The sequence below is a fragment of the Carassius auratus genome, chromosome 14 (assembly GCF_003368295.1).
Source record: "Carassius auratus strain Wakin chromosome 14, ASM336829v1, whole genome shotgun sequence".
Classification (NCBI taxonomy): Eukaryota; Metazoa; Chordata; class Actinopteri; order Cypriniformes; family Cyprinidae; genus Carassius; species Carassius auratus.
This window is the reverse complement of record NC_039256.1, coordinates 26977976-26992501: the sequence shown is the minus strand read 5'-3', so window position 1 is coordinate 26992501 and position 14526 is coordinate 26977976. Positions and strand designations below refer to the sequence as shown.

General features: G+C 37.5%; 2 protein-coding genes across 5 annotated transcripts; one reads left to right on the top strand and one right to left on the bottom strand.

Annotated features, from left to right (window-relative positions):
• The first annotated feature begins 22 nt into the window (after positions 1 to 22).
• On the top strand, positions 23 to 1171 carry nxt2 (nuclear transport factor 2-like export factor 2). 2 transcript variants are annotated; one of them, XM_026280993.1, is made up of 5 exons: positions 40 to 92; positions 339 to 397; positions 476 to 562; positions 639 to 783; positions 867 to 1171. In XM_026280993.1, the coding sequence occupies exons 2-5, from the start codon at positions 383 to 385 to the stop codon at positions 1049 to 1051; spliced, it is 432 nt and encodes a 143-aa protein (XP_026136778.1). In that variant the 5' UTR covers positions 40 to 92; positions 339 to 382; the 3' UTR covers positions 1052 to 1171. The 2 variants fall into 2 exon arrangements, with proteins under 2 accessions (XP_026136777.1, XP_026136778.1); XM_026280992.1 differs by having other exon boundaries at positions 23 to 397.
• A 2-nt stretch (positions 1172 to 1173) lies between these two features.
• LOC113114186 (long-chain-fatty-acid--CoA ligase 4-like) lies at positions 1174 to 14145 on the bottom strand. Of its 3 annotated transcripts, none has more exons than XM_026280989.1 (15): positions 14002 to 14145; positions 10743 to 11239; positions 10110 to 10287; positions 9816 to 9925; positions 8595 to 8733; positions 8264 to 8414; positions 6180 to 6303; positions 6008 to 6079; positions 5793 to 5932; positions 5530 to 5699; positions 5311 to 5385; positions 4100 to 4288; positions 3878 to 3992; positions 3593 to 3750; positions 1174 to 2842 (listed from the first exon to the last, which is right to left on the bottom strand). In XM_026280989.1, exons 2-15 carry the CDS (start codon positions 11079 to 11081, stop codon positions 2685 to 2687), a joined length of 2118 nt encoding a protein of 705 aa, XP_026136774.1. In that variant the 5' UTR covers positions 11082 to 11239; positions 14002 to 14145; the 3' UTR covers positions 1174 to 2684. The 3 variants fall into 3 exon arrangements, with proteins under 3 accessions (XP_026136774.1, XP_026136773.1, XP_026136775.1); XM_026280988.1 differs by having other exon boundaries at positions 14020 to 14138; XM_026280990.1 differs by lacking the exon at positions 14002 to 14145 and adding an exon at positions 12832 to 13097.
• Positions 14146 to 14526: the final 381 nt, after the last annotated feature.

Sequence of the window (14526 nt, the reverse complement as noted above, 5' to 3'; positions counted from 1 at the left end):
GTAACGTTACTTGGGAACTTAGAATGACGGTGTAGTTTTCCGGCGGAACAAGAATCGTGAACACACACACATTTGAGCACGTTTGTCTCGATGTAAGATTGTTTTTTTATGCGTAAGAGAGAATAATTCTGAAATAGATTTACACGCAATGTCATCCTTTTCAACGTGCGCATAAACTACGATTACCAGTTATTTTCTAACACACTGTAACTTTACGCCGCGCAGCTTTTTTTCTTTCATCTGGCGCCAAACTTAACGTTACCTAACGTACATTTTTCAATCGCTCTGGTTATTTTGTGTTTTATTAACGTTAGTAGTTTCGATATCTTAATTCTCAGAACGACTAGACATCACACACAGTCTGCGGGAGATCTGTATCTTCATGGCTTCATCGGTGGTGAGTGTTTACTGAAGCTAACTCACGTTACATCTCAATAGTGATCAGTCCTCATCGGTTCTATTCGGTGCTGAGCAGGACTTCAGGACTCTGGTGGATCAGTCGTGCAGATACTCGGATGAATTCGTCAATATCTATTACGACTGTATGGACAAGAGAAGAAGGGTATGCGCTTCTAATAACGTGTGTTTATTAACATGATGCATTCATCGACTTCATGACACTGAATGGGTGTTTTCAGAATCTGACGAGGCTGTATCTGGACAAAGCGACGCTGGTGTGGAATGGAAATGCTGTCACGGGTCGAGATGCTCTCAGCGAGTTCTTCGAGTCTCTTCCTTCCAGTGAATTTCAAGTGCAGTCTCTTGACTGTCAGCCTGTACATGGTATGCAACAACGCGCCCATCTTATTTTAACTATCATTTATATATTTTCCTATTGTTTTACCTGTTTTTTTCTTTCTTTTCAGAACAAGCAACTCACGGCCAAATGACTCTGTTGGTGGTTACAGCTGGATCAGTGAAATTTGATGGAAACAAGCAGAGATTCTTCAACCAGAATTTCTTGTTAACAGCCCAAGCCTCTCCAAACAGTGACCAACCGGTGTGGAAGATCGCAAGCGACTGCTTTCGCTTTCAAGACTGGGCCAACTGAATTGTAGCTTCAAAGCTTTTTTTTTTCTTCCCATATTTGTAAACTCATTGCAATTTAATATGTTCTGTAAATAAAAACCATTGACCATTAAACTGTTTCTAAAATGGAATACCACACAAACGGAGTAGAAAGTGATTTTACTTGTCCTCAGCAAATATCACATACAGTGTACCACAATAAATTAGTCATCATAGAACATTCTACAAGTGAATTCACAATTCATCAATGCAAACATTTGACTGCTGTATAGTCTTGCTTGTGGTGACGTGAACCTTTAGGGGTGTGGGGGGACAGCTGAATTTGTTGGCTTAATGGCTATTCATTTAACAATGGTTAAAAACCCATGTCAAAAAAAAAGAATAGTGCAACTGACAAAATAATAAATAAAGCACTTTCTAGAAAGACAGTTGGTAACAAATAATGCCTATACAGATCACACTTCTTCAAAAAAATAAAATAAACAAGGATTCAAATGAAACATCTAGGTTTGACCAAATAAATTTAAACACAGAATACAATATAAAAATGACTGACAAGGTTCCTTGACCTCAAAATTCATATCCTGGTTTTGAAGTTCTAAACACTTTCTTCTTGTTCCTTTTCAGCTTTATATGTTAAGTATTGAGAACTGGTTTTAATGAAATATTATCAAATATATTAAACACCTGCTGAAGTGGCATTTGTGACAGATGAGAGAGCTTGTGACAATCGGACACTGTTACAGTAAAATGAATGGTCTGAAAAACATCTGACGTGAAAGATGAAACCGATATAATACAAACCTTACCTCTGACTTGAGAGGGAAAAACTATTCCTAAAAAGTGTTCCCTTCATTTAATTTCAGTCTAACAAACAGGTCAACTGAGCAACGAACTACTTGCCAGTCATCTCAACCTGTCCTGAGTCAATCCATGAGCACTAGCAAATGTGTCAATTAGTATTCAAAAAAACATTACATACATTTTCAGAACCAAAACAAAAAGACATTTCAAGTATATATATGTAAAAAACATGCTTTGTAACCATTATTTAGACTAACTCCACGTGCACTTCATAAATGAAGCACAGGAATTAAATTCTAACTTGCAGCCAATAGGGAATCACTGTTTAAAATAGTGACCAATCAGAAGGCACAGAAACATCACTATATATTACTTGTGTCCCACAGTGCAAAGACTTAACCTCAGCTACATTTTGAACATTTTTACAAACACACGTTTGAAAAAGAAAGCGCAAGTTGATGGCAGTATATCGCTATTTTATGGATGAAATCCTTTTCGCAAGACACTCCTTTTGTATGCTGAAAGGATTAAATTAGTGGATGCTTTATGCTGGATGAGATAAACATCAGCTTTACCCAATAGGTCTCAAGCTAATCAACTACGACTAATTGTACACTATTTCACAGCAGAGAGACTACAGAGCTCTGAATGAAAAGCCCACAAAGCTCAGGACTAAAAATACACAGACCAACGGCTTGTCAACATTGTTCGTCTTTGAAAATTTGTGCACATCACTAAGCAATGGGCTGTGGTGACCGTTGTGGCAAAAGGTGTTTAACATTGATTGATATACAGTAATGTTGTACGGCAAGGAGCTGATGATGTCGTCGTCTTTGGCTGTAATGGTGGTCCTACTTGCGTCCGTACATTCTTTCAATGTCATTGAGATAGTGGTTCTTCAGTTCTATCCTCTTGAGTTTGAATGCGTCCGTCACCAGGCCTGTTTCAGGGGTCCAGGGCTCCGGGCTCAGATGGACCATAACTGGGATCTCAAAGCGCTGGAGTTTAACTACAATGATGGAAAGACCATTAGAAGACATGCTCTGAGTCCACAACATTTTATACAACTCAAAGTCTCTTATGCTCACCAGGACTGCATGTATTTGATCAAAACTACAGTGAAACAGAAATACGATTTGAATATATTATGTAACAATTCTGTGATGCAGAGCTGAATTTTCAGCATCATTCCTCCAGTCTTCAGTGTCAAATGATCCTTCATAATCATTCTAATATGCTGATTTACTCCTAATGAAACATTTATTTTTAACAGTGTTGAAAACGGTGGTGATGCTTAATATTTTTTAATCATAAAAAAATATATTTTATTTTAGCTAATAATTTAAATTTTTGTTTAGTTTAGGGTTCAAAAATAAAAAAATTATTTCTGAATATATCTGAATTTAACTTTTATATGCTAGTGTATGCTGAAGTTGTGTGAAGTCAATGCCAAGTGTGCACAACGTCTGATGGACTAAAATAATAAAAACGTTTTGTATGTATCATGGTCTCTGAATTCCTTTTTTTTTTTTTTTTTTTTTTTTATAATATTAAAAGAAAAAAGATGAAAAGATAATAATGTTTGCATGTCCGTGCATGTTTTTCTTGCAAAAAAATTTAAATGTTGCGTTAACAGGCGTTCAGGGGTCTTGTCTTACTAAGATAATAAGGTGAATTGCTTACTACTGTGTCCACATTTAGTGTCCGCCCTTTTTCACCACATACCTCACTGCTATAAATACTGTTAGGTTATACTCACTTGAAGTTGCAACTTCTTTAATTGCTCTCAGAACTTCCCTTTCCATAACTGGGTGGTTGCAAATCTCTTCCCACGTGCCCTCAATGCCCTTCTGATTAGCAAGAGCTGTCAGCGTCTTCTGATTAGGAACAATGAAGCTGATAACGTAATTCTGGTCACTGGTGGGCAGAAGAGAGAGAAAAGAGGTCTGTATACAGCACGTCTGCTGTTCTAAAGAGAGGACTCTTTGTTAGGGTTAGTAACAGCCCATATGCGTCAGACAAAGCTGAACATATGATTACGAACCTGTTTGCATAAGCGCAGATGTTGTCAATGAGAGAGCAGCTCTTCAGAGCAGACTCAACTTTGCCTAAAGAGACGTACTCCCCTGCTTGAAGTTTCACAAGGTCCTTCTTGCGATCTAGGTATTACATACAATAGATGTGAATAATACACATAGATAACAAATACGTGATTTGAACTAAAACAAGAAAGACGACTTCATTATGACGCTGAATCCAAACATACCGACAATCTGAAGACAGCCGTCAGGGTGCATCTCTCCTATATCACCAGTGCAGAACCACCGCTGGCCGTTCTCATCCACAATGAAGTCATTATTACAGCCTTCACTCCGGAAGTAGCCCATGGTCACATTAGGACCCCCGATGAGGATCTCACCACGTGGATGAGGCTTGTCATGCTTCGTATAGCCACCTGATGTATAAGGAGAATCACGACAGCTGTAACTGTTTGAACGGTTTCCAAGTTAAAGGAATAGTTACACCAAAAACAACATTTCTTACTCGACCTGATCTTGTTTCTTACCTTTTTTTTCCCCAGAGAAGACAAAAGCATTTAAAAAAAATGATTGTACAGCACTTCACTTCATGTGTGTGATTTTAATATTTTTATATACTATTATAGTGCTTATTAATATTTAAAATTCACTGTTACTTTTATATTTTCGGTTTTTATTTTAGATATTGTGTGTACTCTTTTCTTTTAATTATTATTTTTATATTCTATTTAGCTATTTTTTTCATTCAATTAAGTTTTTCTTAATTTCTTTTCTTATTTTAGCTTAGCTTTATTTTAATGAACAAAACCATTTTTAATAGTTTTAGTAAATAATAATAATAATAATAATAATAATAATAATAATAATAATACAAATACTGCTTCCCTGAAGCTCACATAAAACCAAACCACTGGTGTCACTGATGCCATCAGATTACATTTACATTCATATATTATGCTGATGCTTTTATCAAAACTTATATTGCATTAAGATGCAGCTGTATAAGTTCCTGTGTTCTCTGGGAATTGAACCTATGACCTTTGTCTTTTTGTGCCATGTTCTAATTTTTGAACTACAGAAATGCTGAGGTAGGTATAAAAAAAAAAAAAAAAAAAAGTAAAAGTTATTACACTTCAGCAATGGGTATTGATCATTTACTCGCCCCACCTACAACTCCTGCTGGCATTGAGACTCGAACCTGCAACCTTCAGGTTACAAGTCTGATTCTTTAAGCATTAAGCCACATCTAACTAGAAGTACTGGCAAAGGTGAAGAAAGACACTTCCTCAAAGCAAGTTTTCGCATTACCCAAGTAAACTTGGTATAGAATGCGTCTTAAGTGTTTATTTTTTTATTCTTTTTGGAGTTGTTTGGTGGATTACTTCATTAAGATATGAACAAGCATCTACAACAAGGAAAGCTGGTAGTATTTACTAACCTTCTGCCCAGTCTTTGAGTTTGACCTCACAGCAGATCAGAGGAGCTCCAACTCGTCCTGTGCTATAGTCAGCAACTACACACACAACATAAGATGATATGATCATTACTGCACATTGAGATAAAGCTCTGACCATTTTTCTAAACAAGACTCTACAAGTAATAATAAACAGTGCAAGATAGACTGGAAAAGATGTCCAGATGTAGCAGGACTCCTCACCCTCAGTTATAGTTCCCGCTCCACAGGTCTCAGTAAGACCGTAACCCTGACCAACAGGACAGCAGAAGCAGATGTTCATGAAGCGCTGAGTGGCGGGAGACAGAGGGGCTCCTCCGGACAGCATCATCCGCACATTTCCACCCAGCAGAGCTCTGACTTTCTTAAATAAACTGAATACATGAGGGAACAAAGACGATTAAACTCCAGACTCATTAAGAAGAGCAAATGTGATTAACTGAAGGCCTATTTTAATATCCTCTTACATATTGCACAGGGGCGCATCATAACCCTTCTTGATCTGCTCGAGCTTGTAGTCGTAGGCCAGTTTGAACAGGGTTCTCTGCACGCAGTTCATCTCCTGCACTTTACTCATGACGTTCTTATTGATCCGGTCCATTATTTCCTGACAGAGTGGGAGATTTTAACATGACTGGTGTGAAGGAAACAAGATGAAAATGTTTGGAGGAGTCAGACTTACAGGTACGGCGGCCATTAGAGAAGGTTTCAGCACGGTGCAGTCACCTTTACTTCCCTTCTTAATTTTGGTTGACTACAAAGCAGAAACAAGTCATCCAATCATCTGAGATTAACATCATTACCCTGTGTGTGACTAGATTTATTTGATCCAGTAATAAAGAGAGGTGCAGTACCTGATCAGACAGTGTTTGTGGTGTGGAATAGCCGATCCTGCAGCCGTACGTCACACACGAGATCTCAGCTGTCATTTCCAGCACATGAGCAAGAGGAAGATAGGCAATATAGGTATCCTTTGGTCTGTGGAGGCATACAGGAATATTAAAGCAAAACTAATATGCATTTCAGCCAGGCACTGTTGCATTAACGGAGAGCAACAACCAAAAGCAAAAAATCCATTTATATTTTCCACTGGTGAACTGATTGTAAGCAGTATTTTTTAAACCATTAAAGACAGATGTTCTGCGAGCTACAAGGTTGGTATATGCTTTAGTTGAAGATATCATTTCAACTAGTTTTTAATAATCATTGGAAAATCTATGTTATACTTCATACATTAAGTTGCCTCTATAGTCTCAAGTCTTATTTGTTTAATGCGTCAAGCTTTGCACATCAGCATATTTGGCAATTAGATGCACATTTTCAGGTTTCTCCAGAGACATTTGACTGGGTTCAATCCCAGGCTCTGGCTGGGCCACTCCAGGACATTTACAGAGTTGTCTATAAGTCACCCTTGCTGTGTGCTTAGGGTCACTGTCCTGTTGGAAGGCGAACCTTCTGCCCAGTCTGAGGTTATGAATGCTCTGGACTGGGTTTTCATTAAGGCCATCTCTATATTTTGGTGCACTGAGCATTTTCTTCTACTCTGACGAGTCCCTCAGTTCCTGCTGCTGTAGTAAAGCACACTTTACTTTTGGGATGGTACTCTGCAGGTGATGAGCAATGCCTGGTTTCCTTCAAACTTGATGCATCATCAGACCAGATAATCTTGTTTCTCACAGTCTGAGGACTCTCTTTAATTTTGCTAATTCCAAGAGTGTTTTCATGTGTCTTCACTGAAGAGAGGATTGAGTTTGGCCACACCACCATAAAGCCCAGATCGGTGGTGTTGCAGTGATGTTTGTCCTTCTTTAGATTGGTCACCACACTAATAAAAGCCCTTCAATCAATCACTCAGTTTGGCCTGGAGGTTAGCTCTTATAATGGTCCTGGTTATTTTAACTTCTTCCATTAAGGGTAACAGAGACTATATGCTTCTGTGACCCTTCACCCTTGTGTGTGGCTTCACACAAACCTGTTTCTGAGCTCTACAAGAAGTTCTTTTGACCTCTTGGCTTGGTTTTTGCTCCGATATGCATTATCAGCCGTTAGACCTTTTAAGACGTGCATGTGTGCCTTTCCAAATCATACCCATTCAGATAAGAGTGTGAATACTTATGCAATAGAATCGCTTAAGTTTTTTACTTTAATAAAATAGCAAAGATGTTAAAAACCTCTCTTTTGCTTTACCATTATGGTGTATGTGAAAGAGAAAAGAAAAAAAGTAATTTAAAGCAGTTTAACATGAGGAATCAACATAGCAAAACATGAAAAGAATGAAAGGGTATAAATACTTTCACAAGGCACTGTGTGTGTGTGTGTATATATATATATATATTAATATAAGGCTATAGTATAAGCAAGTCACTAGGGTATATTTGTAGCAATATCCAAATATACATTTAAATTAATGATTTTTATTTTATGCCAAAAATCATTAGGATATTAAGTGAAGATCATGTTCCATGAAGATATTTTGTAAATTTACTACTGTAAATATATTTAAAAAAAATTTTGATTAGTAATATGCATTGCTAAGAACTTAATTTGGACAACTTAAAGGCCAATTTACTCAATATTTAGATTTTTTTTTGCACCCTCAGATTCCTTATTATTATAATTAACTAACATCTTTAAATGAATGGTTTCATATTTCTCAATTGCTTTTGACTGTATAAGCAATACTTTGTGGGATTGTAGTTCTTTTCATTAAAGTCTCTTTGTCTTTTTGTTTGTTTTTGAAATGCAGTTTTGCTTCATATTATAGTATAAAAAGTTTTTAATAGTGTGTTTCACCTCATAGCTAGTTGGTTAGGATTTGGCTTATAACACTAAGATATTTTAAAAAATCTGTACGGTAAAAAATAAAAAAAACTTTTGGAACCAAGTTTGCTGAATAAATGGGTGGCCATTGTGGCACCCTATTGATATTTATACACACCCCAAACCAGGTATCCTCTCGCACTGGCCTGCCATGCCCCCGATCAGGTTACTGTGAATGATCATCACCCCTTTAGGTCTACCGGTGGAGCCGCTGGTGTACATAATAACAGCAAGGTCTGATGGGACGGGCTTCACTATGGGTCTGCTCACTGCAACACAAAGCACACACTGTTATCTCCTCTGGTGATAAAGATGAATCCATTACATTGCAAATCTTTATTCGGATCAATATAGTATGGGTGAACTGTGGGTAAACTACAGCCAATCACTGAAAAGATTAATTAGCATATCAATGAAATGTCATTCGTAAAGTTGGTGCCCTTTCTTACAGTTTTCTGGCTTGGCTCCCAGCTCTTGCACAGAGTGCATGCTGTGGATCTGGACGCCCTGTGGATATCCCACTGTGCTGATGCTCTTCCTGTCCACATAGATGATCTGCCTCAGTCTGGGGATTTGTGGAAGAACATTCTGTAGGGGAATAAACAAATGGAAACAGATATTTAGGGGTGCTCCGATCACGATCGGCCGACCGTTATGCGCATCTCGTCAGTAAAGCCGGTTCTCTAATCAGCGGTTAATTCCATCAGGTGCGTGATTTCACATAGAGCAGCTGTTACTACACAGAGCCGTTGTTAATAGAGAAGATGTGCAAATCCACTTCATTTTCAGTGTTTTTTGGCGCATCTTCTCAGTTAACAACGGCTCTGTGTTATGGAAACTGTTATGGAAACAAAATATTTAATGAAAAAATACATATATTTTTCTGGCGGCAGGGCAGGAAAACCCAGGGGGCACCAGATGTCAAGTTAAACTTTGGTTTGAAAATCTGATTGACATCAAAACCCAACACTGGATGGACGTTTAATATTGGTTACTTAATACGATGACTTAAAACCAACATCAAATGATGACATATATTAAAGCTGAGGGGAAGTTAACATTATTTGGCAGGCATTGGTTTTTGGTTAACATCATTGCTAAATGTCACGGCTAAATGTCTGAGTTTGGTGTCAATATTTTGTTGGCATGAATTTTGGTTACTTAATACCACAACTAAAAACCAACAAAATATCAAGTTGACATTGACATTAGAACAGGTCATGACACTGAATTTCGGTCACCTGACATAAAGGCATGCATTTAACCAAATATCAATGTCTTATGATATTGGTGGCCCGCTGGAAAAAAATTGAACTACAGAACAGGGTGAGTTATTCACGGAGACAAACATGACTGAACATAAAGACAAGCGAGTCGATGTTAATTTGGTAACTGCTCTAACTGATTCAAGTTCATTCAGTGATTCAAACTAATAACCCATGAGTTCATGAGTCATGTTTAAAAGCACTAGGAATTAGTTTGTTTGTTATATGGACTACACTCGTTTTAGGAGTTCAGTTTTCAAAAAGAACGGAACTGAAATGGGTGCCAAGTTGGAACTGATTCACAGTACCCTGTTACTGTAACCTTAGCTCTTGTAATATATTGTTTCGCTATGACTCTGTAGTACAGGAACCACTGAAATGGTTTCATTGCTGTCTTTAGCTCACCTTCAGTTTGGTTTCCAGCAATTCCACGCTGGTGACCAGCTGTGTAGCTCCACACTCATTCAATCCGAAAACCACTGCCTCTTCTCCTAGGGTTGCATAAAAGGTGACCACTACAAAAACCACATGAAACACAAATTTACAGAAGAAGATCAAGACAAACCCAAAACAGTCACATCACATCTATGCGTCATCACATTAAAGCATGAAGGATAAAACCTATGACTCACTTGAAGTCATTTTTTCCTTAGGGAAAAAAAAAGAGAAAATGAGTGTAAAAATAATTTGTTTCCTTACATGGGAAATTGCGTCTGAAGCAGGCCTGAGCTGTGATCATCCACTCTGCCCGGGTCTCACAGAAAATCGCGATGGTGCTTTTTGGCTGTTGGCCTAGTGCTGCCAGTCCGCTCCCAAACTGACTGACCTGAGTGTCCATCTCCTCATAGGACAACCACTTATAATTGCCCAGAATTAACTGCCAAGACAAAGCAATAAAACGCCTTTATACACAAAAAAATATAAATAGGCTATATAATTGTTTTTCCTCTCTCAACAAATTCACATTGTGTTCACATTGCATTTGAATGTGATCCAATTGTAAGATGACAGTGTGAATGGCAAAAAGAATACTGAATGTGACATACTAACATTTATAATTGTATGGATATCTATAAATATAATGTTTATGTATAAATGGAAATTCATTACATTGCAAACATTTTGGGGTCAGTAAAATTTATTAAAAATTTATAAAAATGTAAGACTTTCACAATATTTTTTACATTATTCCAAAAGATTTCTTAAGCAGCAAATTACAATGATTAAAAAGGTAATGTGAACAACCTCACTAAATAAACTGGATTAGAGCAGAAAATTAGAATTAGACACTTGTGATCACAGCCGTTCAGGATATGTCAGAGGAGGACATACCTTTTTGAAGACCTTTCCATTCGGCTGAGTCTCATTTTCTTCGCTCAAAACTTCTCTGGTTCCCAGGCAGTCCGCTTTACCGAAACGCTCCACCGCATAGTCAAACAGCTTATCAAGGGTGTCTTTTCCAGGGAAGTCCTCTGTGACCAGGGAGTCGAAGCGATCCACGGAACGATACGGCCCTTCAGCCTGACCGGTGGTTGACCTGGATTTGACTCTCTTTGCTAGGGCTTTCTTTTTCTGAGCTCCAGTCAGGAAGAACCATGGTAGAAAGCTCAAGAGTGAGTAGAGCCTCACTACTACATGTACTGGGAACAAGAGAATGGTACTCAGGTCCATGTTCAGACGCACGTCTGCTGAGAAGCTGAAGGGGACTGAAAGATGAAGGGATCAGGCCAAGCCTGAGATAGAGCGAGTTTGTTGTCCTGTGGAGGATCCCGGATCAAAGTTCAGAAAGATTAGGGAAGTGTCCGATATGTAGCTCCAAAATGTGCAACCTGATGAGAATGACAGTAAGAAATAAAGAAAATGTATCTTATTCAAGTGTACTCAACTTAAACACAACCTTACGAGACATTTCTATGAGAAAATAAGAGTGTGAGGCTTCAAGCAGAACAGTTTTATTCATTCAGCTGCTTTAATGAGACAAGCGAGGCTTATTAGAGGAGTGGTCACAAACACCACAAAAGAGACACATTCCAGCCCAGTGAAGTGTCTCTCTGTTTCTCATTTAATGACTACGGTAATATGAAGTCACACAAACCCTGCAGAGCCTGTCCTCGTTTAAAGACAGGGTGAACTGACGGACGTATAATATTAAATCACAAGGTTACCAGACATCTATTAATGTTTGTACAGATGAAACCTGATACACTCGGTTTATCTAGTGTTCCAGTTGCTGGTACAGCATGGCAGAAATGCCAAGGCCATGGGTTAGATTTCAATGAAACACCCAAAATAATTAACTTATTGAGTTGAGCAGAAACACTTAATCTCTGGCTTAAGATAACTTAATCTCAGGAAGATAAGATCATCTCTTGATCATATGACCGGAGTCAGATTAAGAAAGTAGAAATGAGTTTCTCATATATAGAACAGAAACAACATCACCTCAACACTACTGTTACAACCTGTGCACAAAGTTACTGTCCTGTTACAGTGCTGCCAAGCTGGGAATTTACTATGAAATTAGATCCCTCACAGCACAAGTCCTTATTGACACTAAAGACAAGTGTGACCAGCTGCAGGGCTGAGCTAATGGCAAAAGGTTAATGTAAGACATACTCCACTGACTCAGCTAGACACTCAATAACAGCAGACAACCAAATCTCTCTTACTATGACAGTTAATAAGCTCTTTCTTGTTTGTTTAGACTGACAACATTTTGGTTCAGAGATCAAGATGTGATCAGCCCTGCTGAAATAGCATGTGATGTTGACACAATCCACAGCCTCATATACCATTCATAGCTTGGGCAAAATAAATGTCTTTTTTGTGGCTTATATTGGTCGATATTTCAATTCTGAACTTTTTTTGTCTAAATAAAAATACCAAAAACAACCAATTTTTATTTTTATTTTTTTATGTTAGAAGTGAATGTAGACATCACAGTTATGTTGTTTCAAGTAGAAGCATGTGGTCTATTAATTTCACAATTTGCTTAATATTAAACTAATTTTTTTTATTAAGTTATAAGTTTAAGAAAGACCACCAACTTTACTGGGCAGTGCTGATAACAATATAGTATAGTATATTAGGGATGCACCAATATTAACAATCTGGCAGATAATGATAAGCCACATTTATTTGTATGTTATGGCAAATAAGCAATAAGCTGTTGATATTCAAACTAAATACTATGTAAATGAATTTAGACATCACCATTATAAAATACATATATACATATATATATATATATATATATATATATATGGATATTAATTTGCTAAAAATGTACATTTAACAGCGTTATTTAAAAAAATTCAATTGCCATCATTTATTGTTCACAATACAGTTCATCAAAATGTAAAACCAAGAAGAAAAATAGCTAGTCTACAATTAAATATCCAATACTTAAACATTCACATACCTTCACATTGGAGATACTGCATTAATTAAACCTCCACCCTTCCTCATCCAAGTTAATGACATTACCCAATAACAAATTAACTTACGACGAAACAAATGTGGATGCTGACTGGTGCAATTTTTTAATCTGCCCTGATGAGCTGAAACCTGGACAAAGGTTAGACTCAATGTGAACCCTAAAGCCTGGTGAGAGCGGTCAGTGAGAAGAGACAGCCAATGATATCCATCCCTCTGGCTCACCCCACTCACATAGCAGATCTTCAGCAGGTGGACACACTGGACTGGAACAGAATGATTGGATCCTGGATCTGATCCCATTATCTGTTATCATCTTTTACAACCCAACCTATGTTTATAAGAAGGACACCTTATGATAACTTGACCTGAATGTACACTTTAAAAGTACACATCAGTACTGCCGTTGAGTGGCTGTGATTACAACTATTAAACAAATATAAGGATACTTCATTGATGATGTCGTGTCAACAATACTTTTGAAAGTCTAACTTTCTGTATATCCAACGTCAGTTTGAAACGATTTACCACACAAATAACGTCAGAAATATCATAAAACATAAATAAAAGGTGTTTTATCTACTAGCTTTCGATAAGAAAGTGTTTCCACCTCTAAGATACATAAAATATATTAGCATCCATTTTTGGCGCGATCACGTGCTGTTCAAAACGCCGTGCCGCTCCTGAGACGCAGCTAACGTCACACGTGTTCCGGTAATCACCGTGGAAACGGCTCGTTTAAATAAATGGAACACTGTTGATTTATGATTAATGGAACCAGCTAAAGCGGTTTAACTCCGACAAGTCTGATCTTTTGAATGTGATGAAGACGGTGACGATGACGCTCTTTGTCGGATGTCGAAACGTCAAACGCAGCATCATCACATCATCATCGTGAGGGATGCCAAGACATACTTTTCCATCACCTAGCCTCATATTAAACAATCATGTATTAAAACTCTATTTAATCTTCATTCAGACCCAGTAATGACGTGTTATATTCAGATTTGAAGGTTAGCAAGCTAGCGTTTCCTTTATGTCTTTTAGCCATCTATAAAATCGTCGCAGTAAACAAGAAAAAAACGACAAAACAATCCCCTCAAGTATTACTGAAGTGTTACGACTACATGAGTATGTGGCTAGAAAATGATCTTACCGGCTTTTAGTCTCTTACCTCCAGAACCGGTTTGTGTTTCAGTCTTCCGATGCCAAGCACAATGACCGACAGTTACCTCCGGCGTGTGCTGTTACACCCGGAAATATTGCGTCATCTGACTCCATATTTTTCGACCAATAAGGTCTAGACATGGAAGCGGAAGACTTCCTGTTTCTGCTAGTGCACTTCAGGTCACGGCTACACTTTTTCTATTGGTAATATTAGTATTATTAGTAATATTAGTGATAATTAACTCACATTTCTTATAAGTAAATAAGAAAAGAATTGTAAAAAGCTAACTGTAAAATCTCAGTCATATTCTAGACTCTAGGCAGTGAAGAGAAAGATTGGTTGAAGTATTTATAATGCAGGATGTAATATTAACAATATTTTCGTTCTGTAGTAAATAATAATAATAAAAAAATTATTAAAAAAAGCTTATGTAGCTTATTGAAAGCATCAGTAGTGTAAGCTATGGAAGTCTTACTGGAATAATATGATACAACAAAATTTGTGAAAAAAAGA

Bases quoted from the DNA above. Each gene is read 5' to 3' on its own strand.
- nxt2 (XM_026280992.1), top strand. The intron at 563-638 runs GTATGCGCTTCT...GGGTGTTTTCAG, and splicing joins GTATGGACAAGAGAAGAAGG to AATCTGACGAGGCTGTATCT. The intron at 784-866 runs GTATGCAACAAC...CTTTCTTTTCAG, and splicing joins TGACTGTCAGCCTGTACATG to AACAAGCAACTCACGGCCAA.
- LOC113114186 (XM_026280989.1), bottom strand. From the start codon at position 11,081: ATGGACCTGAGTACCATTCTCTTGTTCCCAGTACATGTAGTAGTGAGG. The intron at 9,926-10,109 runs GTAAGGAAACAA...TGGTTTTTGTAG, and splicing joins CTTCAGACGCAATTTCCCAT to TGGTCACCTTTTATGCAACC. The intron at 4,289-5,310 runs GTTAGTAAATAC...CTTATACATCAG, and splicing joins ACTCAAAGACTGGGCAGAAG to GTGGCTATACGAAGCATGAC.